At 35.9% G+C, this 18,314-nt stretch overlaps 1 protein-coding gene across 4 annotated transcripts in view; it reads left to right on the top strand.

Moving 5' to 3' along the window:
- Positions 1-17,471, top strand: part of LOC125911291 (cytochrome P450 20A1) — an 80,584-nt gene extending 63,113 nt beyond the window's left edge. The window contains exons 8-9 of one of the 4 annotated variants that reach the window (XM_049615127.1): positions 10,885-10,974; positions 11,138-17,471. In XM_049615127.1, coding sequence (XP_049471084.1) covers positions 10,885-10,974; positions 11,138-11,288 — 241 coding nt within the window. In that variant the 3' untranslated portion in view covers positions 11,289-17,471. The remainder of the gene's footprint in view (positions 1-10,884; positions 10,975-11,137) is intronic. The other 3 variants (XM_049615126.1, XM_049615125.1, XM_049615124.1) reach the window with 3 other exon arrangements.
- The last annotated feature ends 843 nt before the right edge of the window (positions 17,472-18,314 follow it).

Raw genomic sequence — 18,314 nt, 5'->3', positions numbered from 1 at the left:
TATTCAAAATAGAAGAGATAAAAAGTTTCCCGGACAAAAATTAAAGGAGTTTGTGACCACTAAACCAGCCCTGCAAGAAATTTTAAGGGGGACTGTCTGAGGGGAGAAAAGATGAAAAGATAAATACATACATGCATGCATGCATACATACATACATACCAAAAGCAACAAAGATTAGAAAGGACCAGAAAACACCACCAGAAACTCCAACTCTACAAGCATCATAAATGGCAATAAATTCATATCTTTCAGTAGTCACTGTAAACATCAATGGACTCAATGGTCCAATCAAAAGACATAGGGTAACAGAATGGGTAAAACAAGATCCATCTATTTGCAGTTTACAAGAGACCCACTTTAGACCTAAAGACACCTTCATATTGAAGATAAGGGGATGGAGAAGCTAATAGTCAACAAAAGAAAACCGGAGTAACCATACTTATATCAGACAATCTAGACGTTAAAATAAAGACTGTATCAAGAGATGCAGAAGGGCATTATATCATAATTAAGGGGTCTATCCACCAAGAAGACCTAACAATTGTAAACATTTATGTGCCTAATGTGGAAGTACCCAAATATATAAATCAATCACAAACATAAAGAAACTCATCAATAGTAATACCATAAAAGTAGGAGACTTCAACACCCCACTCACAGCAGTGGACAGATCATCTAATCAAAAAATCAACAAGGAAACAATTTCTTTGAATGACACACTGGACCAGATGGACTTAACAGATATATTCAGAACATTTCATCCTAAAGCAGCAGAATATACATTCTTCTGTGCACATGGAACATTCTCCAGAATAGAACATATACTGGAACACAAATCAGCCCTAAGTAAGTACAAGAAGATCAAGATCATACCATGCATATTTTCAGACCACAACACTATGAAACTCGAAATCAACCACAAGAAAAAATTTGGAAAGGTAACAAATAATTGGAGTCTGAAGAACATGCTACTAAAGAATGAATGGGCTAACCAAAGCAGTTAAAGAGGAAATTAAAAAGTACATGGAAATCAATGAAAATGATAACACTACAACCCAAAACCTCTGGTACGCAGCAAAGGCGGTCATAAGAGGAAAGTATATAGCAATCCAGGCCTTCCTAAAGATGGAAGAAAGATCTCAAATTCACAACCTAACCTTACGCCTTAAGGAGCTGGAAAAAGAACAGTAAATAAAACCCAAAACCAGTAGAAGACAGGAAATAAACATTAGAGCAAAAATTAATGTCATCGAAACCAAAAAACCAGTAGAACAGATCAATGAAACCAGAAGCTGGTTCTTGGAAAGAATTAATAAAATTGATAAACCACTAGCCAGTTTGTTCAAAAACAAAAAGGAAAGGACCCAAATAAAATCAGGAATGGAAGAGGAGAGATCACAGCCAACACAGCAGAAATACAAACAATAATAAGAGAATATTATGAGCAATTATATGCCAATAAAATGGGCAATCTGGAAGAAATGGATAAATTCCTAGAAACATATACACTACCAAAACTAAAACAGGAAGAAATCGCAAATTTGAACAGACCCATAACCAGTAAGGAAATCGAATCAGTAATCAAAAATCTGCCAAAAAACAAGAGTCCAGGGCCAGATGGCTTTCCAGGGGAATTCTACCAAACATTTAAGGAAGAGTTAACACCTACTCTCTTGAAGGCATTCCAAAAAATGGAAATGGAAGGAAAACTTCCAAGCTCTTTCTATGAAGCCAGCATTACCTTGATTCCAAAAGCAGACAGAGACCCCACCAAAAAGGAGAACTATAGACCAATTTCCCTGATGAACATGGATGCAGAAATCCTCAACAAGATATTAGCCAACCGGATCCAACACTACAGTAAAAAAATTATCCACCACGAGCAAGTGGGATATACCTGGGATGCAGGGCTGGTTCAGTATCTGCAAAACAATTAACGTGATTCATCACATCAATAAAAGAAAGGACAAGAACCACATGATCCTCTCAATAGATGCAAGGAAGCATTTGACAAAATACAGCATCCTTTCTTGATAAGGACCCTCAAGAAAGTAGGGATAGAAGGAGCATACCTCAAGATCATAGACCCATATATGAAAGACCCAAACACTAATATCATCCTCAATGGGGAAAGAGGGAGAGCTTTCCCCCTAAGGTCAGGAACAAGACAGGGATGTCCACTCTCGCCACTGTTATCCAACATAGTATTGGAAGTCTTAGCCTCTGCAATCACACAACACAAAGAAATAAAAGGCGTCCAAACTGGCCAGGAGGAGGTCAAACTTTGACTCTTCGCAGATGACATGATACTCTATACGGGAAACCCTAAAGATTCCACTGAAAAACTGCTAGAACTGATTTGTGAATTCAGTAAAGTTGCAGGATATAAAATCAATGCACAGAAATCAGTTGCATTCCTATATACCAACAGTGAAGCGACAGAGAAATCAAGAAATCGATCCCATGTACAGTTACACCAAAAACCATAAAATACCTAGGAATAAATCTAACCAAAGAGGTGAAAAATCTATGCACTGAAAACTATAGAAAGCCTAGGAAAGAAATTGAAGAAGACAAAAAAAAATAAAAATGGAAAGAGATTCCATGCTCCTGGATAGGAAGAACAAATGTTAAAATGTCGATACTACCCAAAGCAATCTACATATTCAACGCAATCCCTATCAAAATAACACCAGCATTCTTCACAGAGCTAGAACAAATGATCCTAAAATTTGTATGGAACGAGAAAAGACCCCGAATAGCCAAAGCAATCTTGAAAAAGGAAACCAAAGCAGGAGGCATCACGATCCCGGACTTCAGGCTATACTACAAAGCTGTAATCAAGACAGTATGGTACCGGCACAAGAACACACTCAGATCAATGGAACAGAATAGAGAATCCAGAAATGGACTCACAAATGTATGGCCAACTAATCTTTGACAAAGCAGGAAAGAATATCCAATGGAATAAAGACAGCCTCTTCAGCAAGAGGTGCTGGGAAAACTGGACAGCAACATGCAGAAGAATGAACCTGGACCACTTTCTTACACCATACACAAAAATAAACTCAAAATGGATGAAAGACCTCAATGGAAGACAGGAAGCCATCAAAATCCTCGAGGAGAAAGCAGGCAAAAACCTCTTTGATCTTGCCCGCAGCAACTTCTTACTCAACATGTCTCCAGAAGCAAGGGAAACAAAAGCAAAAATGAACTACTGGCATCTCATCAAAATAAAAAGCTTCTTTCTGCACAGCGAAGGAAACAATCAGCAAAACTAAAAGGCAACTGACAGAATGGGAGAAGATATTTGCAAATGACCTGTCAGATAAAAGGTTAGTATCCAAAATCTACAAAGAACTTATCGAACTCAACACCCAAAAAACAAATAATCCAGTGAAGAAATGAGCAAAAGACCTGAATAGATCCTTCTCCGAAGAAGACATCCAGATGGCCAACCAACACATGAAAAAATGCTCAACATCACTCATCGTCAGGGAAATACAAATCAAAAACACAATGAGATACTACTTTACACCTGTCAGAATGGCTAAGATCAACAACTCAGGCAACAACAGATGTTGGCGAGGATGCAGAGAAAGAGGATCTCTTTTGCACTGTTGGTGGCAGTGCAAGCTGGTGCAGCCACTCTGGAAAACAGTATGGAGGCTCGTCAAAAAACTAAAAATAGAACTCCCCTAGGACCCAGCAATTGCACTACTAGGCATTTATCCAAGGGATACAGGTGTGCTGTTTCAGAAGGACACATGCACCCCCATGTTTATAGCAGCACTATCAACAATAGCCAAAGTATGGAAAGAGCCCAAATGTCCCTTGATGGATGAATGGACAAAGAAAATGTGTTATATATATACAATGGATTATTACTCGGCAATCAAAAAGAATGAAATCTTGCCGTTTGCAGCTACGTGGTTGGAACTCCAGGGTATTATGCTAAGTGAAATTAGTCAGAGAAAGACAAAAATCATATGACTTCACTCATATGAGGACTTTAAGAGACAAAACAGATGAACATAAGGGAAGGGAAACAAAAATAATATAAAAACAGGGAGGGGGACAAAACAGAAGAGACTCATAAATATGGAGAACAAACTCAGGGTTACTGGAGGAGTTGTGGGAAGAGGGGTGGGCTAAATGCATAAGGGTCACTAAGAAATCTACTCCTGAAATCGTTGGTGCACTATATGTAACTAATGTGGATGTAAATTAAAAAAAAAAAAAAGAAAAAGAGGGCGCCTGGGTGGCGCAGTCGGTTAAGCGTCCGACTTCAGCCAGGTCACGATCTCGCGGTCCGTGAGTTCGAGCCCCGCGTCAGGCTCTGGGCTGATGGCTCGGAGCCTGGAGCCTGTTTCCGATTCTGTGTCTCCCTCTCTCTCTGCCCCTCCCCCGTTCATGCTCTGTCTCTCTCTGTCCCAAAAATAAAAAAAGAAAAAAAAGAAAAAAGAAAAAGAAGAAGAAGATGTGATAATACCCAGCCATAAAAAGAACAAAATCTTGCCATTTGCAACAACGTGGATGGATCTAGGAAGTATAATGCTAAGTGAAATAAGTCAGCCAGAGGGAGACATACAGTATACACTCATATGTGGAATTTAAGAAACAAAACGAACAAAGGAGAAGAAAAAGAGACAAACCAAAAACTAGAGTTTTCTTTTTTGTTTTTTTGTTTTGTTTTGTTTTGTTTTGTTTTTTTGAGAGACACAGAGTGTGAGCAGGGGAAGGGAAGACAGGCAGACACAGAATCTGAAGCAGGCTTCAGGCTCTGAGCTGTCAGCACAGAGCCGGATGCAGGGATCGAACTCAGGAACTGTGAGATCATGACCTGAGTTGAAGTCAGACACTCAACCGAGCCACCCAGCCACCCTCAATACCTAGACTCTTAACTATAGAGAACCAACAGATTTTTACCAGAGGGAAGGTGAGGGGGGTGGGTGAAATAGATGAAGGGGATTAATAGTACACTTACCTTGATGAGCACTATGTAATATATGGAGTTGTTGAATCACTGTATTGTACACCTGAAACTATTATAATACTGTGTATAAACTACACTGAATTAAAATTTTAAATTTATATTTAAAAATTATTTAATAAATGAAATTAACAATCCTTTAGTTTTCATAAAGAAAAGATATATGCACTCCTATGTTTATTGCAATATTTAAAAGATTTTTTAAGTTTATTTATTTTGAGAGAGAGAGAGTGAGCAAGCAGGGAAGGGGCAGAGAGAGAGGATCCCAAGCAGGCTCCATGGTGCCAGCAGAAAGCCCAGCACAGGGTTTGTTCCCATAAACCATGAGATCATGACCTGAGCCAAAACCAAGAGTCACATGCTTAATCAACTCAGCCACCCAGGTGCCCCTATTACATCATTATTTACAATAGCTAAGACGTAGAAGCAACCCAAATGTCTACTGATACATGAATGGATAAGGAAGATGTAGTGTGTGTACACAATGAAAATTACTCTGCAGTTAAAGAGAGTGAAGTCGTGCCATTTGTGACAACATAAATGGACCTAAAGGGTATTATACTAAGTGAAATAAGTTAGTGAAAGACAAACACCAAATGATTTTTACTTGTAATTGGAACCTAAAAAAATAGAACAAATAGTTATGGACTCATAAATTTGGAGAACAAATTGGTGGTTGCTGGGGTTGGGAGGGGATAGGCAAAGAAGGTGAAAGGGATTAAGAATACAGACTTAGACTTATAAGTAAGTCATGGGGATGGAATCTACAGCATAGGGAATATAAGTCAATAATATTTTAATAATTTCTGTGGTGACAGATGGTAACTACACTTATGGTGAGCGTTTCATAATGTATGTAATTGTCAAATCACTATGTTGTACACCTGAAACTAATACAATATTACATGTTAGCTATACTTCAATTAGAAATTTTTAAAAAGGTTATCTAAATCAGAAAGAAGTAAAGTTGTCTTAATTTGCAGATGACATGATATTATATATAGTAAACCCTAAAAATTCTGCCAAAAACTGTTAGAAATAATAAATAAACTCAGTAAAGTTGCATGACACAAAATCAATATGCAAAAATAAGTGGCATTTCTATATGCAACAATGAATTATCAGAAAGAAATGATATAATCCCATTTACATCAAAAAGAGTAAAATATTTAGGAATAAATTCAATGAAGATGAAAGATCTATATACTGAAAACTAAAATATTGATGAAAATAGTTGAAGTAGGAAAGATAATCTATGTTCTTGGATTGCAGTAATTAATAATGTTGAAAGTGAAGTAAGGCAGTCAGAGAAAGACAGATATCATGATTTCACAAATATGTGGAATTTGAGAAACTTAACAGATGACCATAGGGGAAGGGAAGCAAAAAGTAAGATGCAAACAGAGAGGGAGGCAAACCGTAAGAGACTCCTAAATACAGGGAACAAACTGAGGGTTGATGGGGGTGGGAGATTGGGAGGGTGGGGAAAATGGGTGATGGGCATTGAGGAGGGCATTTGTTGGGATGAGAGGGCATTTGTTGGGATGAGCCCTGGGTGTTGTATGTAAGTGATGAATCATGGGAATCTACTCCTGAAGCCAAGACTACACTGTATGTTACCTAACTTGACAATAAAATAATAATAATAATGGCAACCTAAATCTACAAAAAAAAAAAAAGAATGTTGAAGTGCCCCTAGTAGCCAAAATGATTTACAGATTCAAGACCATTCCTTTCAGAATCCTAATATCAGCGTGCCTGGCTGGCTCAGTCAATGCAGTGTGCAACTCTTGATCTCAGGTTCGTAAATTTGAACCCCACATTGGGTATAGAGATTACTTAAAAATAAAACCTTAAATGCTTTTTCAAAATCCTAAGGTCATTTTTCACAGAAGAAATAAACAATCCTTATGTTCATGTGGAACCACAAAAGACCCAGAATAGCTAAAGCAGTCTTGAGAAAGAAGAGTAAATCTGGAGGCATTATACTTCTTAATTTCAAACTATATTATAAAGCTTTAGTAATCGAAATAATATGGTACTAGCATAAAAACACAGATCAGAGATGCATGGACACATAGTCCGTAAATAAACCCATACATATGTGGTCATTTTTTAAAAAAATTTTTTTAATGTTTATTTATTTTTGAGAGACAGAATGCGAGTGGGTTGGGGCAGAGAGAGAGGGAGGCACAGAATCCGAAGCAGGCTCCAGGCTCTGAGCTGTCAGCATAGAGCCTGATGCGGGGTTCGAACTCACGAGCTGTGAGATCATGACCTGAGCTGAAGTCGGACATTCAAACAACTGAGCCACCCAGGGGCCCCTATGGTCAGTTATTTTTTAACAAAGGAGGCAAGAATAAGCAATGGGGGAAAGGATAGTCTGTTCAATAAATGGTTCTCGGAAACCTGGATATTCATATGCAGAAGAATAAAACTGGACTCCTAACGTACACCATGCACAAACACAACTCAAAATGGAATAATACTTAAGTGTAATAGCTGAAACCCTAAAACTCCTAGAAGAAAACATAAGGGGTAAGATTCTTCACGTATATGTTGGAAGTGGTTTCTTGGATTTGACACCAAAAGCAAAGGCAGCACAAGTCAAAATAAATATATGGGACTACATCAGAATAAAAAGCTGCATAGTAAAAGAAACCATCAACAATATGAAAAGGTAACTTATGGAGTGGGAGAAAGTATTTGCAAACCACACATCCAATATTGGCTTAATAAAACTAAGGAAGTCATACAATTCAATAGCTGAAAAAGAATAACCCAATTTTAAAAATGGGCAAAGGACCCAAATAGACATTTTTCCAAAGAAGACATGCAAATGGCTGAGAGGTACATGAAAAGGTGCTTAACATCACTCATCAGAAAAATGCAAACATATACCACAGTGAGAGATCATCTCACATATGTTGAGATTCAAAAAGATAAGAGATGACAAATGCTGGCAAGGATGTGGATAAAAGGGAAGCCTTGTATACTGTTGGTGTGAATGTAAATTGCTACAACCACAGTGGAAAATAGTATGGATATTCTTCAAGAAATTAAAAATAAAACTACCATATCATCCAGAAGTGCCACTTGCTGCATATATATTCAAAAGAAATGGTGTTGTCATCTTGAGATATCTGTACTTACGTATATCGCAGTATTATTTACAAGTATGAAAATGACCTAAGTGTCTGTCAGTGGGTAAATGGATAAAAAAGTGAATAGTCCACTCTATCTATATATCTGTATGTCTATATATAGATATATATATGTAGATATATTCCTCTCTATATATATAGATATATAGATAGAGTAGAATATTATTGAGCCCTAAAAAAGAAGGAAATCCTGCTACTTGTGCAACATGGATAGACCTGGAGGGCATAATACTAAGTGAAATGAGCCAGACAGAGAGCTGCATTGTAGCACTTACATGTGTAATATGGAGGGCGGCAAGGGGGAAGGTCAAACACATAGAAGCAGAGAGTAGAATGGTCCTTTCCAGGGACTGCAGGTAGTGGTAGGGGAAAGAGAGCTGCTGGTAAAAGGGTACAAACTTTCAGTTATAAGATGAGTAAGGTCTGTGGATCTCCTGTATAATGTGATGACCATGTTTGATAATACTGTATAGTGTCATTGAGATTTGCTAAGATAGTAGAAATTAAGTGTTCTCCCCACACAGACACAAAATAGTAACTCTGTATTGTGGGGGGTGTGCTAATTAACTTAAGGGTGGGAATTCTTTCAAAATGTGTACATATATCAGATCATATTGTATACTTTAAATACATAACATTTGTCAAATATACTGAAAGCTAAAAAAACCAAAATCCCTCAGTATTTAGGATTAAACTATTTTTAGTTTGGATTTCATTTTATTCTTAATCGTAAAAATTGTGAGGTGTTCTATAAAGTAATTGGAAAAATCAAGTTTGACTCTTTTTTAAAATCTAAGAACACATAGAGGTACCTGGGTGGCTCAGTCATTTGAGCATCTGACTCTTGATTTCAGCCCAAGTCATGATCCTGGGATCGTGGGATTGAGCCCCATGTTGGGCTCTATGCTGAGCATGGAGCCTGCTTAAGATTCTCTCTTTCTCTCTGCCCCTTTTCCCTACTCATGTGCTCACGCACTCTCTCTCTCTCTCTCTCTCTCTCTCTCTCTAAAAATTAAAAACAGGGGGTGCCTGGGTGGCTCAGTTATTTGAGTGTTCAACTTCAGCTCAGATCATGATCTTACACTTCATGGGTTTGAGCCTGGTCTTGGGCTCTGTGCTTACAGCTCGGAGCCTAGAGCCTGCTTCAGATTCTGTGTCTGCCTCTCCCCCCCACTTGTGCTCTGCCTCTCTTAAAAATAAATAAATAAACATTAGAGGGGAAAAATAAATAGAAAACCGGGTATTTAAAAAAAATAAAATAAAATAATTAAAAAAATAAAAACATGTAGATATCTTCAGGTAAAACTTTAGGGTCTCAGTTTTTAAGATAGTTTATAAAAGGTAAAGCTAATTGGGGTGCCTGCCTGGCTCAGTCTGAAGAACATGTGATTCTTGATCTTGGGGTCACGAGTTCGAGCCTCACCTTGGGTGTAGAAATTACTTAATTATAAGTTTTTTATTTTATTTATTTTGTTTTAAGTAAGATCTATGTGCAACATGGAACTTAAACTCACAACATTGAGGTCAAGAATTGCATGCTCCACCAACTGAGCCAGCCAGGCACCCCAGAGATTATTTAAATAAATAAATAAAAACTTTAAAAAAAAAAACAAAAAAAGGAGGAGTGCCTGGGTGGCTTAGTCGGTTAAGCGTTGGACTGTTGATTTTGGCTCAGGTCATGATCTCATGTCATGAGATTGAGCCCCACATTGGGCTGTACACTGACAAAACAAAACCTGCTTGGGATTCTCCCTCCCCTCTCTTTTTGCCTCTCCCCTCCCGTGGTCTCTCTCTCTCAAAATAAATAAATAAACTTAAAAAAAAAAGAAAACTTTAAAAAAAAGGAAAAGCCGATTTAATTTGATATAATTGTTACATGGACTGTAATGTAAGTCTGGTATACTCCAATAGTGAAACATAATTTACACTTTTTTAAAAGAAAATGAAAGCAGAATTATTTTTTTCCCACAGTATGGTTTAGGTCTTTTATTTCTCTATTTATTTTTAAGTAGTCTCAACACCCACCGTGGGGCTGGAATTCACAGCCCCAAGATCAAGAGTCCCATGCTCTACCAGCTGAACAGCTAAGCACCCGTGGTTTAGATCTTTTAACACTTGTGTGTTTTGTTTTGTTTTAAGAGAGAGAGAAAGCGGAGGAGGGGCAGAGAGAGAGGGGGAGAGAGAGAAACACAAGCAGTCTCCGCACTGTCAGCAAGGAGCCTGATTTGGGTCTAAATCTCTCAACCATGAGATCATGACCTGAGCCGAAATCAAGAGTCAGGGACTTAACTGCCTGAACCACACAGGATCCCCAGGAAATACATTTGAATTGTAGAGACATTGTAAGATGCTTCACATTTTGATGAGATGGTCTTATGTAACAGATGTTTTTAATGCTCTTAAATTTAAATAATTCTTATGTGATTTTGTATGATTTAGGCTTATATCTCATAAAATGATGTACACCCAGTTACACTTTCATCCCTTGCTGATTCCAGAGAAATGTATTTTGTATCTATTGTGTAGAAATAATAAATTAAGCAGAAAAAGACTCAATATATGTTTAATAGTTTTAGAACATAATAGGTGAAATTGAAATACAATTTTGACAGCAGTTTTTATTTTTAACATTTTTCAGACTTTGTTAGATACCTATCTATGTTTTTATAGTATAAATAAGTAAGATGCCAGTGGAGCTGTTTTGATCTGCCCAAATCTTCTTTTTAGATTTGATCCAGACCGGTTTGATGACGAATCAGTAATGAAAACTTTCTCCTTGCTTGGATTCTCAGGCACACAGGAATGCCCAGAGTTGAGGTGGGTGATAGAGAAAGGAAAGTAAAAGGAAAGATGCCAAATTTTATACTTAGAATTTTGATGATTACTGCTGAGGAGAATAAGCAACCTATATAATTATGTATAATTATATAAAAATGTAATTGTTCATCTTTAGTAATTGGTTGACTTTCTTCCTGTCTAGGTTTGCATATATGGTGACCACAGTACTTCTGAGTGTATTGGTGAGAAAGCTGCACCTACTTTCTGTGGAGGGACAAGTTATTGAAACTAAGTATGAACTGGTAACATCATCCAAGGAAGAAGCTTGGATCACTGTCTCAAAGAGATATTAAAATTTTATACATTCAACTTTCTGGAGGAAAATGATGGTTTAGAAAAATCTGTATTAAATCCTTTTATAAACTAAGTAATACTGTGGAATATAAATACATACTAGTACTTCATTATGTAAATTTGGATTTTTGTATATCAGATTTTCTTAATTCATGATATACATTGATTCTTATTATATCAATATAATGATAATTTTAATGGGAAGCTCTCTGCTTTTTTGTTTTATCACTTTCTATGCCATTATCTTCATATTATTTTTCTTTGATCTCTAATGCTCTTTTTTTAAATCTCTAATATTCTTGAAGAGAGACATTATTTTTGCACACTTTGGCAAGTCATGTTTTCTAAATATTTATAAAAGGGAGACATAATCCTAACTTCTTTTCATACTTCCAGTAAATCATTTTAATGGGGGAAAATAAGAACTTCCCATTATGTTATTTCTTGGGTTAAGATTTTTATTTTCTGAGTATAAATTAGTTTGTGTTTAGTCGTTATTAGTAGGTTTGAGTAACCTACCTTGTATTTGCTTATTTTTATACCTCCCCAGACAATACTGTTCATTTCATGACTTATACAAGGATCATCATTTTGAGCAGTTCTAAATCATTTGGAAATTACTACCATTGTTTTTGAATGTGTTTTTGAAGTGCCTCTCCTAAGGGACAAACTAAGATTGAGGCTTGTCTTGTCTTTTGTTTGGCTGGAAGTGTTACTGGCACTATATTACTTCACCAATTCTCATTTGTGGAAACAACTGAATTCTACTTTGTTGTTATTATGTCATGTACTAAATATAATGAACTTCAATGATTAGGAAATGAGAGAGCACTAACCAAAAAAACAAAACCAAATTAAAAAAAAACAAAACATGGATGAAAATAATTTGCAAAACATCTGATAGGGATAATATCCATATGATATATAAATACAGATTGGTGAGAAAACATAATAGAAAAATGGTCAAAAGACATGAATAAACTATTCTTAGAGGAGGAAATAGCTATTAAAATTTTAGAAAAAAGGGTTAGTCTCACTAGTAAGTAAAGGAATTTGGGGGCTATTTTAAAAACACTTTAAGTATCTTTCAAAATTTTACTTATTTACACTGACAAGTTTTATATTTAATACTGTTTTATTGATAGCATTATAGTTTTGTCCACCTTTTCTGGTTACATTGTTCTTGAGAATTCTTTTAAGACAACAACTGAAGGAAATATGGCAAGTGCAGATAGAGAGGAAAGGAAGAAAAATGATAACTATTTGCAAATGGGTTTATTTTTGACACTGCTGAATTCCACTTGCAATTTTAGTTTCAAGATTGTACCCTAGTTATTGGGTTATTTTATGCTGTGTTTATGGTCAGATTGCCAACATTTTAGAACTAGCTAGGAGTGGTTAAGATAGAATTTAAGTAATTAGATGCAGCTTTTATTTCTGCCAAAAATATCTAATTTATGGAATAATTTAAAATCTAAAACTTTAAGTGAAATGTATTCTTAGTTTCCAGCATCGTGTTGTTTCCAAAAAGGCACACTGTTAAGTTCCCACCTATCATTTTCTATGGTTTTGTGTGTATCCATATTTTCCTTTGTTATCCCAGTACCTTGATTGGTTTGGAAACTGGCAGTGGAAAGTTAGAGTAGGCAATTGATATGTAAACCAAGTGTCAGTAAAATCAGTTTGAGGTAAGTTGTATTTTAAAGCAAGTGAGACCTGATCAGCAATCATCAAGGCAAAAACAGAGTAGTTGAGCCAAAGGGTCAAGGAATTGGTATATTGCCAATATACAAGCCAATGTATAATTACTACTGGTTTGAATCAATGAAAATAAAAGAATCAGCTGAATAAGCACATTTTTATCCATGGTTATATGGCTAACTTAAAACATTACAAATAAATTATCTTCTAGAGGATTTTTTTAAAATAAAAATATTGTTAATTATGTATGAAATAAGTTATCCATTCATTGTTCTTACTTGACCCTTTGTATTTATCAAAGACTGAAATTATAGTAGCCTCAGTGTTACTCATGGCTAGTAGCATGACTCTAAGCAGGACTCAAATTTTGTAGCTTTTTGGATTTTTTAAAACTATTTATTACCTGATTTTGATCTGCATTCTTTTTTTTTTAATTTTTTTTATTTAATTTTTTTTTTTTAACGTTTACTTATTTTTGAGACAGAGAGAGACAGAGCATGAACGGGGGAGGGGCAGAGAGAGAGGGAGGCACAGAATCGGAAGCAGGCTCCAGGCTCCGAGCCATCAGCCCAGAGCCCGACGCGGGGCTCGAACTCATGGACCGTGAGATCGTGACCTGAGCTCAAGTTGGACACTTAACCGACTGAGCCACCCAGGCGCCCCTGATCTGCATTCTTTTCAAATGTTGATAAGTTTATTGTTAAAAACACTAGCACAACACACATTTTTTATGGAAAGAAAGGATTCTTCCACACTTTGTGCTAATAAAATTCAAGACAGAATTAATTCTGTGCATGGGAAAAATGAAAAACTCACATACTGTTATATCTGGCCCACAAATGTGCAGTTCCATTTTTTTTATATAAGTAGATTCTATCTTATTTATAGACCCTATGTAAAAATGTGTTTGTCTTCTTAAAATATTACATATTTTAAAAACAAAATGTTCTATTTTTGTTATGAAAATTATATAAGTTTACTGTAGAAAAATCTTGGAAATACAGAAACAAAAATAACAAACTTAGTCACCTATATAGTCCCACTACTTGAAGTAAGCCAGTATTAAGCTTCTGAGGTAGATGCTTCTGTTCTTTTGTATCCACATTACTTTTTACAGACTTGTTATACATAATGTTCTCTTCATGTAATATATTATGAACCAATAATGTTTTCTACAGCTGGAACATTCATATTCTTCTCACTCAGAATGTAAGCACAGATTTTTGTCATTCTTTTCCCCCCTCTTTCCCTTTGCAGGTATTGTTATTCTTTTCAGCTTTAAAAATGGCTTTACTTCCTCATCCATTTATCAAAACAGTACTTTATATATTTGTACATCTGAGTTGCTAAAGTCATAGAAGTCTAGGTGTTACAAGGAGCATTTAAGAAATGAAATTACTCTTTTATCCAAAGAAAGATATAATTAAGTTCAGGTCAAGGTGGCATTTCAACTGTTTTTTTTTTTTTTTTTTTTTCAATGTTTATTCATTTCTGAGAGAGAGAGTGCCAGCAGGGGAGGGTCAGAGAGGCAGACACAGAATCCAAAGCAGGCTCCAGGCTCTAGGCTCTGAGCTATCAGCACAGACCCCAACATGGGGCTCAAACCCACAAACTATGAGATTATGACCTGAGCCAAAGTTGGACCCTTAGCCAGCTGAGCCATCCAGGTGTTCTGGCATTTCAGCTTTTAAGAGGAAATCTTAAGAATCTTTGTTGTTTTGGAGTCAGACAAACAGACTAAGATTCTTCCCTTGAAGCCATCATGATTTTTTTCCTCAGATCCATGAAAAGTGCTGTTGACCTATAAAATGTACTTTTTCCATATGTGGTTATGTTGACAGATTGAAAACTGCTTAAACACAATTCTACCGTGTGTAACTGAGGACATGACCAATAAACATCAGAGAGTAAGTTTAGTAGCTTTGAAAGAAAACTATTATTCTTTCTTTGAAAGAAAACTATTTTCAGGGGCAGGTTTGTATAATATCAACAAATTGATATGAGCAACCTTATTTTTCTTCTTGGCCAGTCCTATGCCTGTTTCCTAAGTTACTAAGACCAATGATTAAGGTAGAAGGTGAGGATGGAGGGAAGTGGGGTATAATAACAAAGCAGTTACTGTTACACTGGAGTCAGAGGAAATCGGCACAGCCAAAAAGGCTTTATACAGTGTTGCTTTGAGGCAAGTGAGTGACCCCCCACTGATAAAAGGAGTGAGAGTGAAACTCACAGCAAGATTAAGCTGAAAGTAGAAGAGGGGAGTGGAGGGAGCGTTTGTTATAAACTAAATACTTTATACACTTATTTAGTCCTTTAGAGCATGACAGTAGTGACAAACTAAAATAGTTTTTCACTCCTGCTAGAAGAAATACTATAAATGAATACTGGCATATACTTGCAAAGAAATATAAAAAGATCTAAATTTCAAATTATCTTCGTATCTTCAGGGGGGGTTCATTGGTGTATTTTGTTACTCAAGAGGGGATCAAGCAATAGTTTCAAATGATGTAGTGTTCATAATAGCTAAAGAAAATGACTAAAAAGAGTATTGTAACAGCAGTATTAAAAAATACCCTAAAGAAAACTAATGCTGCCAACTCAACCATCATCTGTATAACTGTCTAATTTTTTTCCTATTTCCACATACATCTATTTGTAAACATTTCAATCATAATATAGTTTGCTTTTCACTTAATATATTTTAAACATTTTCCTTTGTTACTTTTATAAGGGTGTTGGGGAATAGATTTTGGGGGGTGGGATGGAAAATAGACTTAAAATCTGTAAATCAAATACTAAACTTATTTTGATGACACGGAGTGAATGGATACTTGTAAAATTGGAGTTGGGAGCCATTTTGTAAAACATCCAGGCAATAAACAAAAGGGCAGGAAATGACATTCTTCTTCCAGTTCTACTCCCTGTCGGTTTATAGTTTGGTGGCTTTCTAGAGACTGGGAATGGATCTTGTTATAGCATGTGATAAAATGTCATGAACAAATAAGATCCTGTCTGGTAATTAAAAAAAAACAAAACCCACAAATGTATTTTTATCTAAAATACTTGCAAATTCTTGTTTTACTTTTTTAACACATGATACGAGCAAATAAAACTGTTACATTACCACCGTAACTATTGTAAAGTTGTAAAGTGTCTGTCTCCAAAAAGGTCAATCAATAAATATTTTTAAATAAATGAATGAAATCCTCATTGAGGTTTTCTGTGTATGTAAAGTAAAGGTGATTACCTAATAGTTGAAAAAGATTTCCAGGTAGCCAAACTACCTCTAATGCTAATAGTACTTTGTGATATGCTAAGTGTATCCCATTACTAGAAATATTTAAGAAGATGTTTTATGGAAATCTTTCAGTGATTAGTGATATTAGGTATGAACATAGACTTATCAGTGATATTAGGTATGAACACAGACTCATGATAGGCTGTAGTTACACAAAACATCAATGAAAATAGTTGGTAAGCAAGTAGTCCTTTCTTTATATCATATCACCAGATCATCATTAAATCTGGAAATGTTTAAGGACCACAGTTGTTTTAATTAGTGAGAGCATTATTTCCCTAAGTATGTTCCATGGACTGCTATCCTGTGAAATACTCTGAGGAAAAGGTTATTTGATCATACTCTCAGATTCTATATACTATAATCTTTCTCAGATATTTATAATATGTATTAATATATCAGAAGTGCTGAGAGGTTCAACTGTAAAGGAGCCTATTTAAACTTGATAATTTTGAATGTTCCTAATGTGTTTTGATGAAGGTTCCCCTTTTTTTCAGTTACATCTTTTATTATAAAAACCACTGTTGGATAATATTCAATAATATAAATATTAAACATAATATTGTTTTTATACCATTAAAAAAAAAAACACACACTGTTTCATGGAATGAATCTTCTATAGAACAGAACCCATTTTGTCCAACATGACCTAGAGACAAATAGTCTCAAGGGATATCTGTCTTGTCTGGTTCCTTAAACTCTGCATTGTCCAGAGCTTCTCTAGACTAGGAACAACCATAGTCTTAGAACCAAACCACCTGAATTCCAAATTCTCTCACTCCTTATCTCTACCTCTTTTCTCTGTGAGAGCACAACACCCTATAGCTCTACTGAGTCTTCCTTATACTCCTGTCCTGACTTATATACCTATCCAAAGAGATGGGACTTATTTACCCTGGCAACATTTTTTTTTTTAATTTATTTTTTAAAATTTACATCCAAGTTAGTTAGCATATAGTGCAACAATGATTTCAGGAGTAGATTCCTTAGTGCCCCTTACCCATTTAGCCCATCCCCCCTCCCATAACCCCTCTAGTAACAAGCCCTCTGTTCTCCATATTTAAGAATCTCTTATGTTTTGTCCCCCTCCCTGTTTTTATATTATTTTTGCTTCCCTTTTGTTCATCTGTTTTGTATCTTAAAGTCCTCATATGACTGAAGTCATATGATATTTGTCTTTCCCTAACTGACTAATTTCGCTTAGCATAATACCCTCTAGTTCCATCTACGTAGTTGCAAGTGGCAAGATTTCATTCTCTTTGATTGCCCAGTAATCCTCCTTTGTATATATATATACCACATCTTTTTTTTTTTAATTTAACAATAGGTCAGTTTATTAACTGGTGGCATATCGACATAATGGCACACAACAGGAAAGGCAGTGTAATATACTAGAGGATGGGCTTTCTTTTTTTTTTTAATTTTTAAAATTTATATCCAAATTAGTTAGCATATAGTTCAACAATGATTTCAGGAGCAGGTCCCTTAATGCTCCTTACCTGTTTAGCCCAACCCCCTCACACAACCCCTCTAGTAACCCTCTGTTTGCTCTCTATATTTAAGAGTCTTATGTTTTTGTCCCCTCCCTGTTTTTATATAATTTTTGCTTCCCTTCCCTTATGTTCATCTGTTTTGTCTCTTAAAGTCCTCACATGAGTGAAGTCATATTTGTCTATGACTAATTTCACTTAGCATAATACCCTCTAGTTCCATCCACATAGTTGCAAATGGCAAAATTTCATTCTTTTTGATTGCCGAGTAATACTCCATTGTATATATATGCCACATCTTCTGTATCCATTCATCCGTCAATGGACATTTGGGCTCTTTCCATACTTTGGCTATTGTTGATAGTGCTGCTATAAACATGGGGGTGCATGTGTCCTTCTGAAACAGCACACCTGTATCCCTTGGATAAATGCCTAGTAGTGCAGTTGCTGGGTTGTAGGGTAGTTCTATTTTTAGTTTTTTGAGGAACTTCCATACTGTTTTCCAGAGTGGCTGCACCAGCTTGCACTGCCACCAA

This window comes from Panthera uncia (genome assembly GCF_023721935.1).
Source record: "Panthera uncia isolate 11264 chromosome C1 unlocalized genomic scaffold, Puncia_PCG_1.0 HiC_scaffold_3, whole genome shotgun sequence".
Classification (NCBI taxonomy): Eukaryota; Metazoa; Chordata; class Mammalia; order Carnivora; family Felidae; genus Panthera; species Panthera uncia.
The sequence above is the reverse complement of the archived record's forward strand: the minus strand, read 5'-3'. Positions and strand labels throughout refer to the sequence as shown.